This window comes from Syngnathoides biaculeatus, chromosome 23 (assembly GCF_019802595.1).
Source record: "Syngnathoides biaculeatus isolate LvHL_M chromosome 23, ASM1980259v1, whole genome shotgun sequence".
Taxonomy (NCBI): domain Eukaryota; kingdom Metazoa; phylum Chordata; class Actinopteri; order Syngnathiformes; family Syngnathidae; genus Syngnathoides; species Syngnathoides biaculeatus.
Window position 1 is genome coordinate 12,341,865 of NC_084662.1, and position 19,654 is coordinate 12,361,518.

Genomic DNA, 19,654 nt, shown 5'->3' on the forward strand with positions numbered 1-19,654 from the left:
ACGTGAAAAATTTGCAAAACTGCTCCGGTTCTTGTTGACTCTTTTGTACCGAAATCAATAAATAAATAAAAATTGATTTGACGTGAATTGACAGTGACACGACCCATCCATCCATTTTCCAGGGATGCGGGCGAGCCGGAGTCTAATCCAGCCGACTAGAGAACCAGAACTGGTGTACACCCTGGACTGGACATCGATTGACAATTTAGTCTATGGTTAACCCAACATGCTTGTTTGGCTCCCGAATCCCGTAATAACCGTGACGCTGATGCGTGAAACTCTTGACAGTAAGACACCCACCGTGCTGCCCAGCAACACAAACCAGCAGATCCAAATGACAAAGACGGAAAAAACAAAGATCGTCGTCTTCATCCTGCAGCCGATTTGGTCCGCGGTCACATGACTCAATTTGCCCCCCCCCCCCACCTTGGGGCTCATCATCACCATCATCACCACAACAGATTTGTATTTACCAACAAACAACAGTAAATACATGCAATAGCTCCCACCGCATTACTTGGGTAACAGTTCAAAAGCCGTCACCCCTTCTGCACGCGACGCGAAACCCACCCGCTCGCATCCGCGACAACAACAACTTGTAAACAGTCCGAAAAACACCACTCACCATCTTCTGCCAGGAGTCGAGACAGAATGAGCTCAGCGGTGGCACTCGCGCACCGGGAGGACGCGCGCATGCTTTACAGCGAGAGCGCGAATGCGCATGGCCGAGCGAGGGTGGAGGGGGGGGGGGGAAGGGTCTGCGCGAGAGAGAGAGCGAGCGCGACAGCGGGAGAGCTGGAGGGGGGGAAGCGACGGCGCACAAAAGGGCGACGGGAAATCAGAGCCGTTCTCGCTGCGCACGAGTGGTCTCGTTGTGCGTGTACGGTACACAAGGGACGGATGTTGCTTTGTCTAATGTGAGATGACGAACGCAATCAGAGGCGAGCTGGTCCCCTCATCGCAGACGGTCCGAACCTCTGTTCGTACAACTTCCATATTTATTCCCATCACTTTACCTCCGTCTTTCCCTCGTCCTCGCTCCGTCGTGAACACTCGACCACGTTCTCGCCTCCCATTTTTGTTTCTCCCCATCTCGTAAATCATCTCCAGCGGGGCCGGGAGACGAAGAGAGTCCGTTTGTGGGCCCGGGGGAAACGACACCAACAAGCGCACTCGTTTGTCTTCCTTGTACTGTACACCACACAAACACACGCAGATCGATACTGTCAGGACAAAACAAACGTGACACACGAGCATGTAAACAGCAGCCATTTTCCGTCAAGCGGGGGATTAAACCTTGGGGGTGATGGCACAAACTGTAAAAACCAGGGGTGGCGAACCGATGAAGGAATCCTATCAAAACCTCCAGACATTTCACCCAAGGCGCGGACCGCAGGTTAATTTCAGGACGGCCCTGGTTCGATTATCGGACCATCGTTGCACTTTTTGGGCGTCACTTTTTTTACCGCAACTGCGCCGTTCCGCCGACATGACGGCACCGCGTCACAAACGGTTCTAAGGCACTCTTAAAAACCTCGACGAAGAAGAGAAGAGCGGCTAATAACCGATTCACGAAGGATAAGTACGGCCTTCGTATGATCCGGAAAAAAAAAAAAAAAAAAAAAAAATGGGATTCAACCCACAAACTGTCTAATTATTGACCGTAACAGGAAACCTATACCAGTCACTGTGATTTGACGGGCGCGCCATCGCGCTCGCAAACCTGCACAGTCGAGCACGAAAAATTTGTTACGAGTAGAAATACGTCGATATTGAAAGACGTTGGTAATTTTGTGTGTTCTTGACCAATGTTCCCTCTAAGAGCTGCGCAACTGCGCAATTGCGTACTTGTCGCACGCTCCCAGCGCACATGAAATCCGATCCAGCAGTGCTCAGCCTACTTCTACTTTCGAGTTTACCTGACACCGCCCCCCCCCCGCTCTTAAAGGGTTACACTCATAATTACAAACAGAACACACACCCGCAACTTTATATCCGCGGGCATGACTGACCACATCCGTACATTTTTCAAATGCGAGCGAGTGCTATTCCCTTGTTGCATCATCTATCCACCCATCAACCCATTTTCTACGACCTGTGTTCAGGATCACAGGGCATTACAATCTCAGTAACTATCCATTTTCTTAGCCGGTTATCCTCACAATGGTCGCAGGGAGTGGCGGAGACTATCCCAGCTGTCAATGGGCAGGAGGCGAGGTACACCCTGAACTGTTTGCCAGCCAATCGCAGGGCACATCGAGACAAACAGCCGCACTCGAACCACGAATTGAGAATCACAGAGCTAATCATTCATATTTTGAGAAAAATGAAAAATCATGTACAACAATGTATCGCATAATTAAAATAGTTTTAGCATTACTATCACACGACTTCATTCAATTGAAAAAAAAATTGCTCCAAATGTCACATTTTCGAGGAAATGGTTGGTGAAATTGGTGATCTGTGTTTTAGCTTTTTTAAGCTATCCATCCATCCATCCATTTTCTTTGCCACTTATCCTCACAAGGGTGAGAGTGCTGAAGCCTACCCCAGCTGTCAACAGGCAGGAGACGGGGTACACCCTGAATTGGTTGCCAGCCAATCGCAGGGCACATCGGGACAAACAGCCGCACTCACAATCGCACCTATGGGCAATTTAGATGTACAATTAATGTTGCGTGTTTTTTTGGGATGCGGGAGGAAACCGGAGTGACCGGAGAAAACCCACGCAGGCACGGGGGAGAACATGGAAACTCCACACAGGCGGGCCTGGGGGTCGAACACTTGACCTCAGAACTGTGAGGCCAACGCTTTACAGCTGATCCACCGTGCCGCCCCGATTGAATGCTATCTTTTCATAAATGAATCGTGGAAAAAAAAAATCAAAATGTCAACTCAAAATATCAAAAAAGTGGAGCCTTAATCGACGGCCAAACTGTGTGCTGTCACAGGCGCGTCCACCCCAAGCGCAAGCTCAGTAAATTTCATTTCATGCGAAAGCCACAGAACACCCTCCCCCCCTTGAAGTCACTGCTTGAATAACTTTAATCAGCAACCCTCACTAAATTGAAGGAAATGACAATTATGTTCCTGGAACTAGACATCATTTTTTCCATCATATATTTAGTTTCATCTCCCTTCTTGGAAAAAAAAAAAAAAAAAATCCACCTTTTTTGGACTGTTCCTCCTCACAACGCACACACAAATGTTAAATCCCCAGAGTACTTGAACGCTTGAATTCTTATCAGCCAATGAATATAATTTTCTGCTAAAACTAAATGAGTTCAAAATTACAGTTTAAAATAATCATGTAAGAAGAAAAAAAAACCGATTTGTTTCCTAGAATTAAAAGACGTCGGGAAACATTTTTAATAGATGGCATATAAGCGGTTGGATATCTGGATTGCCTGCGTCAAATTCAAAAGTCGGAGGGCAAAGACTGAAAACATTTTCTTGATAACTCCTTTACATGTTAAGCAGATATATAGATGTTAAATATTAAAAAAAAAAGGTAAACATGATGCAGACTGGGGTGCACGGTGGATCAGCCGGTAAACCGTTGGCCTCACAGTTCGGAGGACCCAGGTTCGATCCCGGACCTGCCTGTGTGGAGTTTTTTTCCGGGCAATCCGGTTTCCTCCCAAAAAAAGGCAAATCAAGGTTATGTGGGTCTGTGATTTATGCCAAAACAAGCTGGAATAAGACCCTTCAAAACGGAATAAATGCACGCGGGGTACTCAAGGTTTAACGCCAGCAGCAAACATTTATGCACGAGCTCGCCGGTTCGGAGTCAGGTGAGCGTGATGCCTTCGCTCGTCCGCCGGCGGTGACCGGAGTGGAAGGAAATCGTCACGGAAAGGTCACGCCAGCGCCGACTGCGCTGTGACTCACTTCGTGTATGAAGGCAGAAAAGGGAGGACTTATTTCCTCGGGCCGCAATCGCAGTTCGGAGGCCGAACGTGAAGTCTGAAGTCGTTGATAATTATAAATAACTGCATTAACGTTGAATTCTTGGCTATATGAGCGCTGAGCAAAAGGGGCAAAAGCCGCGTGTCGTTATTGACATTACATTACATTACGCAGTACTGCTACTACTGAAAGCAGGATGGAGGAATTATTTTATAAAAATTAAAAAGACAATTACAGGAATGATGAGTGCACGGGTGTCAAACTCAAGGCCCGGGGGTCAGATCCAGCCCGCCGCATGATTTTATGTGGCCCGCGAAGCTAAATCACGTGTATTAACTTCCGTCATTTTTGTTCAAATCTGTACCAAAATTTCAAATTGTCATATCATAAATGATTACATTGATGACACAGGTGTTAAACGCAAGGTCCGGGGGTCAGATCCGGCCTACTGCATGATTTTATGTGGCGCGCGAAGCTAAATCATGTGTATTAACCTCCGTGACTTTTTTCAAATCTGTACCAAAATTTCAACTTACCATATCATAAAGGATAACATTAACGACACAGGTTTCAAAGTCAAGGCCCGGGGGCCAGACCCGGCCCACCGCATGATTCTATGTGGCCCGTGAAGCTAAATTACGTCTATTAACGTCCGTGATTTTTGCTCAACTCTGTACCAAAATTTCAAATTGCCATGTCATAAATGATAACGTTGACGACACAGGTGTCAAACTGAAGGCTCGGGGGCCAGATCCAGCTCGCCACACGATTTTATGTGGCCCGCGAAGCAAAATCATGTGTATTAACGTTCATGATTTTTGTTCAAATCTGTCCCAGAATTTCAAATTGCCATCTGATAAATGATAACGTTGACAACACAGGTGTCAAACTCAAGGCCCGGAGGCCAGATCCGCACCGCCACATGATTTTATGTGGCCTGCGAAGCTAAATCATGTACATTAACCTCCTTGATTTTTGTTCAAATCTGTACCAAAATTTCAAATTGCCATATCATATCATAAATGATAACGTTGACAACACAGGTGTCAAACCGAAGGCCCCGGGGCCAGATCCGGACTGCGACGTGCTTTTTTGTGGCCCGCGAAGCTAAATCTTGTACATTAACCTCCTTGATTTTTGTTCAAATCTGTACCAAATTTTCAAATTGTCATATCATAAATGATAAAGTTGACGACACAGGTGTCAAAATCAAGGCCCGGGGGCCAGATCTGGCCCGCCGCCTGATTTTATGTGGCCCGTGAAGCTAAATCATGTATATTAACCTCCTTGAATTTTGTTCAAATCTGTACCAAAATTTAACATCAACACAAGTTTAATGTTAGTGCGGCCCTCGAGTGTGACATCGACAGTCTTGATGCTTGCAGAGAAACATTTTTCGTTGGGTGAAAGTTCCACCAGTGTTGCCGCGGAGAGTTTTATGAGTAGTTTTGCACACAACAATCTTGTTTTGTGTGAAAAATAAAAGACCGTTTGAGAAGATTGGATTTAAAAAAAATATATAATACATGTCCAAGTTCTCCCTCCAGTGGCCTCAAGGTAAATTGAGTTTGAGACCCCCGCTCTCAGCTATTTTGTAAACCTAGACCAAAGTCCAAATATCCCACAGGATACCCTGAAATGGCCTCACAATAAAAATGACTTTTCAAATGTTTCCGTCTCGCCATGCCGCCGAGCATCCTGAGTCCGAGCCATCTCCGCCCATATGCTTCATTAATCCAACCTCGCTATTACGTAACCGCTCTAAATGCTAACGGGACTGGAAGGGCACCACCGCCAACCGCCCCTCCGACAGTGTGATGGGAAAAAGAAAACAGTTTTACATGAATGGTTGCAAAGCTGCTGCGCTTTTTTTTTTTTTGCATATATTTCCGCTTGCGGGTATGCGTGTGAATCTGTGGTTGTTGAAAATTGACACAAACACACGCAGACGCGCACATAATATTTACACACACACTTAACACGACAAATACAAAAAGCACCAGTTTTGGACTTGTTTTCTGGTCTGAGCCTTGTTTTAGAACTTTGTGTGGTGCCAGTGCACCGACCGCAAGGCTGTCTCCCGTATATAAAACCTAAAAATAAACGACCAAATAATAGTTATAAAAAAAAAAATATTAAAATAATAACCCAGCTCAAGGTGTCACACCAAATGCATTAGTGAACAATGAGGATACTCGCGTCTCGGGGGACATTTTGCACACACTTGTCAGTAGCGGCAGCTTGGAATGTGGAAATTTTCAACGAACATATGTCAACCTTGTTGCGGTGATTAAAAAGAAAAGGGGGGTGAAGGGAAGGGGGGGGGGGGACAACAAATAAACTGGGAGGTGTATTTCCAAAAGCCTTTTAGCCGTCTGTTGTCAACCGAGCACCGAAACACACGTGACTACACACACAAATGCACGCGAGTGTGCTCATTCCCAGATACAATGACATGACAAAATCTAGATATACTGTAAATAAAACAACAAATATCATAATAGAATTCTACAATGCGGTTGGGAATTCCATGAGGACACATGGCACCAAAAAAAAAAAAAAAAAAAATCAATTCCTTTAAATATACACCATCTTTTTCCCATCACTAAAAAGTGTTGTGTATCTGTAATTATCTCAGTTCTTAGATGAAAGAGATATTGTTCGTATACGGAAATTAAATCAGGGCTTCAACTGTAGAGCCCAGTTAAACAGCCAACGGAAAACCTGTGGACAACTCCGAATTTCTGCATTAAATTATCGACTCCACAGTCAAAACCCTCTGAACCAAAAGAGGTCATCTTCGTCTCCGATTGGACGAGCCAAAAGTCAAAAACAAGGACAACGACAAGATCGACACAGACGACAAGAACCACGTCGACCTCAGACCACGGGACATGGTCCAAGATAACCATGTTCTGAAGAAAAGAAATGGAATCTAGACATTTTCACTTTTGTTGCCAGTGGTTTAGACCACCATGATACCAATTTTACTACTTCATATCCTAGCCAAGTGTGAGGCGTGGACTCACTTTTCAAACTACAGAAACACTCCTCAAAATAGGAGGGAGAAGCAGAGTTGTCTCCTAGCTCCCTTGTGTCGCACGACCCAAACAGCCTCTCGCTACAAACATCCCGTTGCTACGGCAACCCCCTCTTCCATTCCCGTGGCACCTGCCTGCTGTCCTCCAGACACATGGCGGCGTGACACTGACACATGAGGTGAAAGAGAAGAGAAACGAGGACAGAGAGCGAGAAGAGGTAATGCCTGTTGTTGTTGTTATTTCATCCCTGAAGGAGAGATGTGTTATCATGTCAACATCTCGTTTTCATGAGGAAGCTCATTCTTGGATATGATTCAAAATGTTGTTTGAGTTACTCTCAGTGATCCATTTTTAACATCTTGAGATGTTGCGCATTGGTGACATGTCGTGAAAACCCTCTCACATGGCAGAAAGTGTGCGAGTGTCCAGTCCGTGTGTGTTTGTTTACATACTTTGGGCGTGGGACAGGAAGCGGTAGAGAGCCGCGAGGTGGCCTGCGCCCGGGGCGACTCCGAGGGCGTGGTGCTGAGAGAGGCCGTGTCCCTGGGCAACACCTGTACGCCCCGCGAAATGATGGAGTCTGGGATCTGAGATCACACACACGATAAACTGACGGTGAAAATTCTTTATCAAACACTTGACATATTAGCATATTTTTTCCCCCAAATAGTAGCCAACACACCCTAGTTAGGTACAGGAACATTTGATCAAAAATGCTTTAGCTAGCTTCATGCACTACTTGTCACAACTACCTCCCCCCAAAAATAGTAATTTTAATATAAACAATACTTGTTTATTGTGGGGGTTAGATGTCCACCTACCCGGCAGTAGGTGAAATTCGTGAAGTGGAGACCACATACCGTAATTATCGGCTTACAGAATGCACCTGGTTATAAGTCTCGGTACACAGAAAGACGAGCGTTACCGCAACGCTAGAGTTAAACTCTTTCTGGGTACCGAGGCTTATAAGCAAGTGCACTAATGTTAGCGCCGCGCTAACGCTAGCGCCGCATCACTGTAGGGTTGAAAACGTATGAAAAAAGTCACAGCTTGTAGTTCGAAATTAAGGTAGTCTTGGGGATTATCTCAATTTATAGCCTTTTAATAATATTATATATTATAAAGCTGTATGAAAATCCCCTGACTCTTATCAATCTTCGCCACATTTCTTTTTCAATTCTGATAAATTTGAGAGTGAATGGTCTTTTTCTCCAGTCCAGCTCCAGTTAGAAAGTGGATGGATGTTAAACTTTTAAATATGAAAGAAAATCACTAAAACATTTACTAATATAAATACACAACATTTAATATATAGTATTCTTGTGTTGTATCGAGAATTCACAGTTTTAGGGTTTCAAATGTTTTCATTTTTAAAAAATACATTATGTATGATGGGACTAATCTCAAATCAGCAGTATAATATTCAGTTCCGATAAAATATTTGTGACTTATTTTGAGGAAGCACACTTATGGCAAAATATCCCAGGTAATATCAATATTTGAACCTTGGCGGCAATGGATGCTGCGGTGATGTGGGAGGAGGAGCTGTCCTCCGTGGATGCCACGCCGCTGTCCTTCTTCTCTTCGTCCTCATCCTCGCACTGCACGCCCTTGTCCTCCGTCTGACGCCGTGGCGAATTGTTGGGCGGCGGCGAGAGAGGCGGTGGCGGCGACGGCAGGTCCTCCAGCTCGTCCGCCGCCTCCTTAACCTTCACCACGGCGTCGCGCAGGAGGTCGATGGCGTGCGGCAGCGCCGGCAGGATGAACTGGAAGCATTCCTGTCACGGACACCACGAGGAAGTTGTACAGCGGATCCTTGTTTTATAGCACTTCATTTCTCCGCTCACGTCTATGGCGTTTGGCATATGATAACATAAAGCTTACGGACTTTGTGACAAAGCTGAGTCAATTTTCCAGATTTATTTACCGTAATTCCTGGCCTACAAAGCGCACTTGGTTACGAGCTTCACCGAATACATTTGTAAAGGAAATACCATTACATACGCCGCAGCTGTGTAAAAGCCACAAGTGCCCACACTGAAACACAAGATATTTACAAAGAAAGACGATACACAGAAAGAGTTCAACGCTAGGGCGGTGCTAATGCTAGCGCTAACGCTAGTGCTAATACTAGCGCCGTGCTAACGCCATGCTAGCGCTAATGCTAACAGGGCCGCTTAAAATAAAACTTACCGGTAAATATCCCTGAGACACAGCAGTAACACAGCAGCAACACGATAACACAGCGCTAACGCTAGCGCAGCGCTACTAGGGCTGGTAAAAGTCACTTCCTCTGCACATATATTTCACCGGTCTCATTCTTACCTATCTGCTCGAGTGCCCCCTTGCGGGCGTTGGAAAAAATGCACACCGCATAAACCGCAGCGTTGAAAGCGTGTGAAAAAAGTCACGGCTTGTAGGCTGGAAATTACGGTATTCATTTCATCCATAAATGAATAACATGATCACTAAGCATTATAATCAATATTGAGAGCATTACCAGATCATGGTTAAAGGAGGATTGTTTGTTCTTCGTTTAGAAATGCATCAAAAGTATTGAATGTACAAATACATAAAAGTTGTATGTGTTGAGCACACTTATTAAGGAGTGAAGGATTTACACTACTGAAATACTGATTTAACTAAAAAAAAAATCTTTAAAATGTACTTAAGCACAAAGCAGAAATGAATTTTTAATAGAAATTATTGGAAAATTAAATTTTAAAACTTGACATGGAGGGGGAAAAATATGCACACAAAATATTTTCCTCAACATTTAAAGTTAAGTCCAGAAAAATCTTTCGTGTTGCTTGCTAGGTGAGTTCTCACTTAGTACTATGGCTTTCTTTCACATTCAAAAATTCCATTTTTTAGCATTATTAGTGTATCGCAACATCAAAATGCTAACAGCGGACGCGCACTCCAGGAAGAGCAGCGACGGCGTTAGCCAAAGCTAACGGCGACCCAAACAAATGAAGCGAAACGGAAACGCTTGGTTGAAAAGAATAACTGTTTTGACAAGATGAAGAGGAGAAAGTACAGATATTCGTTTCCAAATGCCGGGTTGTAAAAAGTAGATACCTAAAAAAATAAAAAAATTTAAAAAAATCTTTTGTTTTGCGTTCTGGTCTCTCACTGTTTAGTATGTCAGTGTGCCTTTGGCTCCTCCGCTATGCTAAATGCTCCATTCTCCTCCTCTCCCGAGACAAGAGCTAATGTGTGAAATTATTTATCTTCTTGTATATTTTAAGCAGTGAAAAGCTACATTATTAATCAAGCCAAAGCTTGTACTGTATCCACACAGCTTTCAAAATGGGCTTCATTTTCCCGGCATAGCCTGATTAGCAGTCGTGATGAACGTAACCTTGATTTGAAAAGTGCTGCTGTCTGAACATTTTGCAGGAAAAAAGAATGAAGGTGTCCTGTCTGGAGCGCCCCCCTCTTACCCACCCTCCCGCATTTTACACTTTCACGGCATGCTGAGGTGTTTTGTGCGCACCTCTGCTTTGTCCTGGAGGCGAGCAACTGTCAAGAACACTAAAGAGCAGAATCGGGAGATTTTTCGCCGGTGAACTAAATTCCGGGCTGAAGCACGAGGGCAACGGAACAAGAGAAGAGACGAATGATTTTTGTCTTGTTTCATATTCAGTTGTGGTGGGACGATGATGTCATAAAAAAATACTGTTTTGTTATTTTGAGATGCCAGGTAAGGCGTGACAAACATTCGATATCTTAAGTGATCCCTGATAGAGTATATCAGGTTCAGGTATACCAGATTCTGAAGTGAACTGATTTTTCCAGAATTCCGTCGAGTTCTAATGCCCGAGTTACTTGCTTTTCAGCGTACTACCACACTGTCAAAACACACCGGACAGCACTGAGACTGACTGGAAGAAATGCGGCGCAATTAAGAGCGAGAAGAAGCGGCAGAAAGGGGCTGACGTCGTCCCCACGGAGCAAAGCGCATAGATGCCCATTAATCTTGTTGTAAGTTAGCTACGAATGTGTTCGAGTACCCGTTGTGTTCGGGTGTATAATTAGCGGAGGTGGGAGTAAGTAGCAAGCAAGTCTTAAGTCTAAGTAGGTCCCACGTGACATTACTGTGGCAAAAAAGTGAGCCCCCACAAGGGCCTTGGACAATGGAAGTCAATAATAATGCGATGAAATTCGAGTCGAGGTTGATGAGCGACTGATGGTGTCATTGAGGTTTTTTCAGAACAGTAATATAGAAAATCACATGAAGAGGGGAATGCGTTATAATGCGCCTTTCCGACCTGTCAATCACTCGTACAATAATAGCCAATCAGATAGCCGCGTTGTCTTAACCCCTGGCTTGACACTCTCGCCGTATTGTCCCACAAGCAATGCTGGTTGCCAGTAGCGGGCGCTCGGAAATGCTAATGTTACGAAGAAAATGGTCCTCAGATGCGCTTCAGGAAAGTGCAATTCTGATGAAAGATATCCGGCTAGGTTACAAGAGGCCCGGTTGATTCATTTTCCAAAGCCGAAAACACGGTTGACGAAGTGTCTCCGATGGATTAAGGCTCGCGGAAGAGCGCATGTACAACTAAATGTGGACAATATCAATACAATTATAAAGACTACAATGATATTCCTCGTGATCTTTCCAAGTAAAAAGTACTCACCCTGCTTTACATGCGCAGTACGATTCCACTATTTTATCCTGTTAATTTCAATATGAATTTGTGAGGTGTCGAACTTTTTTTCCATCGATCGCCAAAGTTTCCCTGTAACTCTGACATTGCGTCCTGCTCCGTCCAAAATCTTAATTCGGTGTACGTAGCCTTGCGTGAAAAAGTTGAGACCTCTCTGTAGAACTCTCTTGGACCAGTCTGACGGCTTTGGCAAAAAAACATACCCCGATATTATCTGGAATACGCGATAGAGAATCGACTTCAAACATGTTCTATTCGATTGCAATTTTGGAAGCTTGTGGGACATGGCTAAGGGGGCGGAGCTTCAGATCGCCAACGGAATGGGCCGTAATCTATGTACATCAAAAAAATTAACGAGATTGATGACACAAAAATAAAAGATACATAGTTAGGCGTCACTGATGTGCTTGGATTTGTCTGGCTGGACCTGCTTGATCAGCGTCATGAAACCTCGCAACGTCCTGCTTGCGTTGTTAACCTTTAAAATGATGGAGGAGACGCTAACATGGCAGCGCGTGAGAGGGGGAGGGGCTGTGAGTCATTGATTAAAAGCAATAGTAAAAATTGATCGGGAGTGTGTGCCCGCGCGCAATGAGACGCAGACAGATGGTGCGGTCAGCACGGCGGAGAGGGAGACGGACGGAGGAAAAAAATAAAGACGAGTGGGCGGAAAACGGGCGCTCAGACTTGCAAGCGTCGGAGACGTCGCAGGAACAACACGAGCCCACACGTGCCGCGATCTGCGCCTTTGTAGCTAACACTCGATGAATCAGTCCGGCGAACACGCAAGGACACGCACTCGCACAGCCTCTTCAAATCTGTATGAAGTTATTGACGTGAGCGGGGTGTGCACGTAGCAACAGTCGCACCCCCACCCACCCCCCCTTCCGATCAAAGTCAGCAAAGGGTCAATTAACTGACGCCTGGAAAGGATTATCTTGAGCGATTTGCTCAGAAAACGCTCGGGGCCGAGCGTCGTAAGCGCAATAAATATGCCTGTGTGCGGTCGATGCCGAGTCTGGCCGAGCCGCGGACTTTGTGATTGTGACCCGAATCGGAACGCGAGCCAATAAGGGAGCTCGCTGCAGCCCGTACTACTGCAGGGATATGAATAGATGAGCAAGGACTGTAATTTCCGGCCTTTGAGCCACAACTTTTTTCGCACGCTTTCAACCCTGTGGCTAATTTGTGCATTTTGTTCTAATGGCCGCAAGGGGCACTCGAGCGGAAAAGGTAAGAGTGAGACAGGTGGAATATATGTGCAGGGGAATGACTTTTACCAGTATGTTTTTTTTTTTAACTAGCCCTCTTTGCCCTGTGCTAGCATTAGCACTAAGTTAGCGTGTTGCTGCTGTGTCTCAGTGATTTTCACCGGTACGTTTTTTTTAAACTGGCCGTGTTAGCTCTCCGCTATCGTTAGCGCTGCGCTAGCGTGTTGCTATTGTGTTACTGCCGTGTCTCAGTGATTTTTATCGGTATGTTTTTTTTATTTTAACCGGCCCTGTTAGCGCTGTGCTAGCGTGTTGCTGCTGTGTTACTGCCACATCTCAGTGATTTTTATTGGTAAGTTTTTTTTTTTTTTTTTAAATCCAGCCCTGTTAGCACTGCGCTAGCTTGTTTCTGCTGTGTTACTGCCGCGTCTCAGTGATTTAGGTATGTTTTTGTTTTTTTAGCCGAATGTTAGTGCTGTGCTACTGTGTTACTACTGTGTAGCAGCCGCAATTGTTTTTTTTTTCTTATACCAGTATGTTTTTTTTGTTTGTTTTTTTTTAACCAGCCCTGTTCGTGTTACCGTGTTGTTGCTATGTTGAGCTAAGCTAAGGTATTAAAACTTTGAAAACTCTTTCTGTGTACTGTCTGTCTTTGCAAATATCTCGTGTTTCGATGTGGGTTTCAATGTGGGCACTTGCGGCTTATACACAGGTACGGCCTATGCATGTACCCAATGGTATTTCCTTTACAAAGATACTGGGTGAGGTTTATAATCCGGTGCGCTTTGTAGGCCGGGAATTACGGTCGTTGTGTTTCAAATCTACAGATACATTACCAACATACCAGCAATTGCGGAAAATTGGGGAAATATAGAGACCACGTCAAAAAAACGTTGGCTTTTATAATCAAATCCCTCACAGATGGTTATACAAAGTTAAACCGAAAAAAAAAATACAATTGTGTGTGAAAAGTTACTAGTTCCGTTCAAGAATAGTGAAACAAAAGCTACAGTATTTCCGCAGTATGGTTCAGACCAATATTACCAACCAAGCCTACCTGGGAGCCTTTCTTGCTTCCTGGTAAATTAATGATGAGCGTCTTCCCTCGGATTCCACACACAGGTCTGCAAAAACAAAAACATACGGGCCAAATATGAGGGAAAAGGAATTTAAAAAGAAGCGCAGACCTTCAACCGGCGTAACAATATTTCCGTTGCAGACACCCACATGCAGCGGCCCCCCACCCAGTGATCCACAAAGGAAAAGGGAACGAGAATAGCAACCAATAAGCATTTTTTGGAGTTGGTTCCCCTCCAAAAGAGAAAAAAAACAAGAAAAAAAAGAAAATGAAACCAAAAATTTTGAAGACAAAAAAAAATAAGATAGGTGAATTCACAGGTGCCAAACTGTGAGTATGCGAGGGTCATCATAAATCGACATCATAAATGTGTGGATTCTCACCAAAGTGTAAAGGGGGCGGGAAGGGGGGGCGTGCTTCCTAGGAAGAACACTTATAATCGAGGTTGGAAGGTGCCCACAAACAGACGGAACCGCCTTGCCAAAAAGTACAGTGGGAGGAAGGAAAGTCAGCCAAATGTCTGTCAGACCTGGAGAGCATGCCCAGTGGTGTGACGTTGAGGGAGCCCATCAACATTGCCAGCGACATGCCGGGAGCCTCGCGCTCAATCACCTCCTTAGTGGCCTGGAGAGATGACACGATTACAGACGGGTCGTCATTTCGCGCGCCGCGAGGCTACGTTCATCCCGAGCCGCTGAAACTGAACACCCCAAAAGTGGTAACATTTTGAGTTGAAGCAACATTGAATGGAAAACGCAGAATTAATGCACACATCTTTGCGCCATTTTTATGACTGTTGCCAATAGCGGCGCAATCTTTATGCGACACCCTCAATCACCAACAGAGGGCGCAATTTGATTGCATGAACACAATTTAGCGCCCGCTGTTTGGGATGGAAAGAGACGTCCGCGACTGTCGCTCAAACCTGTGACCTTCAAAATTGGATTTTTACAATCCCGCATCATCCGCCGTCGACTGTCACGAGATGAAAAATCTTTTGCGTGACCTCCCCCGTTTTTTCCCGTCTCTCCTTCACAATCGAGATTGGTTCAATCACTAAACTCAATCTGGGCACGTGCGCATCCATCCGTCCATCTATCTATCTATCCATCTATCCATCCATCCATCTATCTAATCTTGAGATTGCGTAATGCTTCCAGAAAGATGGAGGAGGAAGATATTGTCTTCTCCTCCACTTTTGCCCGCGCTCTCACTCGCCCTTGACTTGAGTGACACTTCAAACGTACATTAGTAAAGGGAGAAGGTGGGACACAAGAAAAAGAAAATGAGATTTCAAAAGGAGATGAGCGTTGGGCCTGGACGAAGGAAATTGAGGGATCTAGAGAAGGAGAGAGCTGGAGAGGGGGAGACAGAGAGAGAAAGAGAAAGAAAGAGTGAGAGAGAGAGAGCAAGAGTGAAAGAGTGAAAGAGAGCGAGACACACAGAGAGAGGAAGAGAGGGAGAGAGCGACAGAGTGACAGACAGAGAGAGTGAGAGAGTGAGTGGTAAAGAGAGAGAGAGAGAGAGAGAGTGAGTGACAGAGAGAGAGAGGGGGGGGGAGAGGGAGAAAGACAGAGATAGAGAACGAGAGAGAGAGAGAGAGAGTGACAGAAAGAGCGAGAGAGAGAGGGAGAGAAACAGGGAGAGGGAGAGAGTGACAGAGAGAGCGAGAGAGAGAGTGAGAGAGAAGAAAGAGAAAGACGGAGAGAGTGACAGAGAGAGCAAAAGAGAGAGGAGAGAGGGAGAGAGCGACACAGTGACAGACAGAGAGAGAGTGAGAGAGTGAGTGGTGAAGAGAGAGAGAGAGAGAGAGAGAGTGACAGAGAGAGAGAGAGGGGGGGAGAGAGGGAGAAAGACAGAGATAGAGAGAGAGAGAGAGAGAGAGAGAGAGAGAGTGACAGAAAGAGCGAGAGAGAGAGAGAGAGAGAGAGACAGGGAGAGGGAGAGAGTGACAGAGAGAGCGAGAGAGAGTGAGAGAGAGAGAGAAAGAGAAAGATGGAGAGAGTGACAGAGAGAGCAAAAGAGAGAGAGAAGAGAGGGAGAGAGCGACAGAGCGAGAGAGAGAGAGAGAGAGAGGTAGAGGGAGAGAGACAGGGAAGGTCTGAATGATAGATGTATGATCCATATAATTTGTCAGGCGAAGACCGATTAGACGACAGGAAGATCGATTGATGGACATCCTTATTCTCAGAAGGGATTTTGTAGAGTCTTGAACAAAGCGTTGTGTACATAATTAGACAATATTTGCATCCAAGAAACATTATTTTACTCATGAAGGTTCCTGTGCAGTAGCTCTGCTTCTTACAAAGCCCCTAAAGGGACAGTGAAAAAAACCAACAACAAAATAACTGGTTTCTCATTGTAATGAGTAACTTTCTCATTGTCATGAGAAACTTACTCATGAGTAAGTTTCTCATGACAATGAAAGTGTCGCAAAACGGCTAACTATGGGTCGTAGCTTATTTACTTGCTCGTGGTAGTTTCCTGTGTTCAGGTAGTCGTAGCTTATTTACCTGCTAGCGGTAGCTTCCTGATTAAGGAATCAGGGTCTTTTATACATGCACAGATGCGATGGACTCATTACAAGGAGAAACTTACTCATTACAATGAGAACGTTTCTCATTACAAGTTTAGTTTTTTTTAGGGGCTCTGTAGCTTCTGTATTGCAAAAAAAAAAAAAAAAAATAATAATAATATCCTTTTTTGGGTTCCAAGGCCAGTTTTAATTTCCACTTTGCATTTGGAAGTTCATTTATCAGTCCAAACAAAAATGTCCATTTTTTTTTTCAGGGTAAGATAAAGAAATGACCTAACAGCCTTATAATTAATATTTGTAGTCTGAAGAGTGTTGGATTATGCTAAACTCGTTTCCACTGGGATGCCTTCAAAAATGGTCATGTACGATGATTTGCGATGGTATGATGTAAAAGTCCCCAAAACATATTCCTTGAGTTAATTATCCATCCATCCATCCATCCATCCATCCATCCATCCATTTTCTTAGCTGCTTATCCTTACGAGAGTCGCGGGGTGTGCTGGAGCCTATCCCAGCTGTCAACGGGCAGGAGGGGGGGGGTACACCCTAAACCGGTTGCCAGCCAATCTCAGGGCACATCGAGACAACAGCCGCACTCACAATCACACCTATGGGCAATTTAGAGTGTCCAATTAATGTTGCATGTTTTTTTTGGGACATGGGAGGAAACCAGAGTGACCACCAGGAGAAAACCCATGCAGGCATGGGGAGAACATGCAAACTACGCACAGGTGGGGCCGGGATCGAACCCGGGTCTTCAGAACTGTGAGGCCTATGCTTTACTAGCTTCACCACCATGCCGCTTATGTATATGTTGTGTATTTGGAAAAAAGATGCTATGTAATTTTATAAGCATGCCAAACGAATAAGGTCCAAATCATCATCTTCGAAACGAATGAGAACGTAGACCTCCACCAAGGTCGAACAATCCTATTTTGGATGAGCGCAAAACTAAACCGGCTGAAGTTTGATATTCGAAGCGATGTATTATTCATAGAGAAATGGAAAAAAAAGACATTTTTTTTTAAATAATATGCTGGTCCTTTTTTTTTTGAATGCTGATGACGAGCAAACAAACACAATCTACTAAACAGAAGACAAATGCAAAAAAAATCAAAAATAAAAATGGCAACACACGAACTGACACCTGCCAGCCATTATCTCTTAATTGCTTACAAGAGCCCACATTAAGACAAAAAAAAAAAAGAAAAAAAAAAGAGCGAGAATCAGTCAGGATTTGACTTCAGCCTCTTCATTTCCCCCGAGACCGTGGGGGCTAATTACACTGTATGTTAATCATTGTTCACAAAGACACACACACACACACTTGTGTCAGCAAAATGCTAGAAAGACAAACGCATCGAGAGACGTTTGTCCGTCTTTGCTTCTTTGGAAAAAAACAAAAAAAAGAAAGCGGAAAGGTTGAAATTAATGTCGACAAACATTTGCATGCATGATGACGTCACGCGAGACTTCAGTTTATCGCACGAAAGTTCAGCTCAGCGTGCTTTAAACAATTAACTGTCTTTTGCTTAAGCTTTGGCTGCTAATCAGCTGCTCACGTGCCTCGTTGAGACAAACAACCAGTGAGTCATCGCGTTTCGAGCACAGGTGTCAAATTCAAGGCCCGGGGGCCAGATGTGGTACGCCACATGATTTTATGTGGTCCGGGGAGGCAAATCATGTGTATCCACTGATTTTTTTTTGTTCAAATCTGTGTCAAAATTTTAAATTGTCATATCATAAATGATAACGTTGAGCTATTACAAGCATTTTTTGTATTACCGAATAATAACTGTTGGAAAAACCCATTAACCTTGATTTCTGATTCCAAAATTTGTTCTTTTATTTTATGTGTAAATATGATGTGGTGGTTAACGGTTTTTATGTGGCCCGCGAAGGCAAATCACGCGTCTATCAACTTCCAGGGTTTTCGGTAAAATCTGTACCAAAATTTCCAGTTGTCGTATTATAAATGATGACGTTAAGATACTGCGAGCATTTTTGTGTTACCAAACATCAACAAGAGTTGAAATCCCCTTGATTTCGTATTTTTATGGTTTCAAAGTCAAAATGTCCCTCAGCCAGAAACAGAAACTACAACATGGCCTGCGATAAAACAAAGTTTAACGCCGTTGGTTTAGAGTCTAACCAAAGAACCACGTTTTTGGAATGCGGGATGAAGCTGGAGCAACCGGAGAATTTTTGACACAGTTCCTCAGAAGTCTGAGGCAGTTCTGCTAACCACTAGGTCACCGTGCAGGCAGACAATCATTTTCCATCCATTTGTTTTCCGTACCGTTTGTCCTCGTGAGCGTTCGGGTCACCTGGTTCAGCGGATTTTGGGCGAGAGGCTTGATACAAAAGCCAAACAAATCGACGGAGTACCGGCATCTCAGGAAGAGATTACCGTAATTCCCGTCCTACAGAGTGCACCTGGTTATAAACCTCGCCCAGTACATTTATAAAGGAAATACCATTTGGTACATACATAAGCCGCACCAGTGTAAAACCCGCAAGTGACCGCATTGAAAGGCGAGATATTTACAAAGAAAGATGGTACACAGAGATTAAAACGCGAGCGCTGTGCTAATGCTAGAGCTAATGCTAGCACGGCGCTAACGCTAGCACCGCCTCGCTAATGCTAACATGGCCGGTTAAAAAAAAACATACTGGTAAAAATCACGGCAGCAACACGGTAGCGCAGCGCTAAACCTGTAAAAGTAGCTTCCTCGTCCCTTGCGGCCGTTAGAAATAACGCACAAATTAGCCGCCTCACCGCATAAACCTCAGGGTTGAAAGCGTGTGAAAAAAGTCGCGGCTTATAGGCCGAAAATTACAATATGTGCGACTTTGGAGGTTCCACTCTATTTTAAATGACATAATCACCGTTTTAATGAAAAAAAAAAAAAAAAAAAAGTGAACCCACCTCCGGTGTGACGTCTCTCGGAGCAAAGCCGGTACCTCCGGTGGTTAAAATGAGGTTAAGCTCCTTTTCGTCGCACCAGTCCACCAGGGTCTCCTGTTCACACGCCAGCGTGCAGACATACAGTCGTTAAAATATGGGTACGGGGGAATTGGTTCAAATGACGGGATAAATAATCCTGTACCTTGATTTCGTCGATTTCATCTGGCACTATTTTGTAGGCCACGATCATCCCACCCAACCTAAGAGGAAGAGAGAAAAAGTCAGTGAAACATCC

General features: G+C 44.5%; 1 protein-coding gene across 12 annotated transcripts in view; it reads right to left on the reverse strand.

The window, feature by feature from the left end:
* gphnb (gephyrin b) overlaps positions 1 to 19,654 on the reverse strand; it is a 99,669-nt gene that overhangs the window by 31,062 nt on the left and 48,953 nt on the right. For all 12 annotated transcript variants that reach the window (XR_009793811.1, XR_009793813.1, XR_009793812.1 and 9 more), the window contains 6 exons: positions 19,562 to 19,619; positions 19,381 to 19,473; positions 14,445 to 14,539; positions 13,895 to 13,961; positions 8,456 to 8,728; positions 7,403 to 7,537 (listed from right to left, as the gene is read on the reverse strand). Coding sequence is in view for 9 of the 12 variants with exons in the window: in XM_061812266.1 (XP_061668250.1) it covers positions 7,403 to 7,537; positions 8,456 to 8,728; positions 13,895 to 13,961; positions 14,445 to 14,539; positions 19,381 to 19,473; positions 19,562 to 19,619 (721 nt within the window). In the remaining 3 variants the exon portion in view is untranslated. The remainder of the gene's footprint in view (positions 1 to 7,402; positions 7,538 to 8,455; positions 8,729 to 13,894; positions 13,962 to 14,444; positions 14,540 to 19,380; positions 19,474 to 19,561; positions 19,620 to 19,654) is intronic.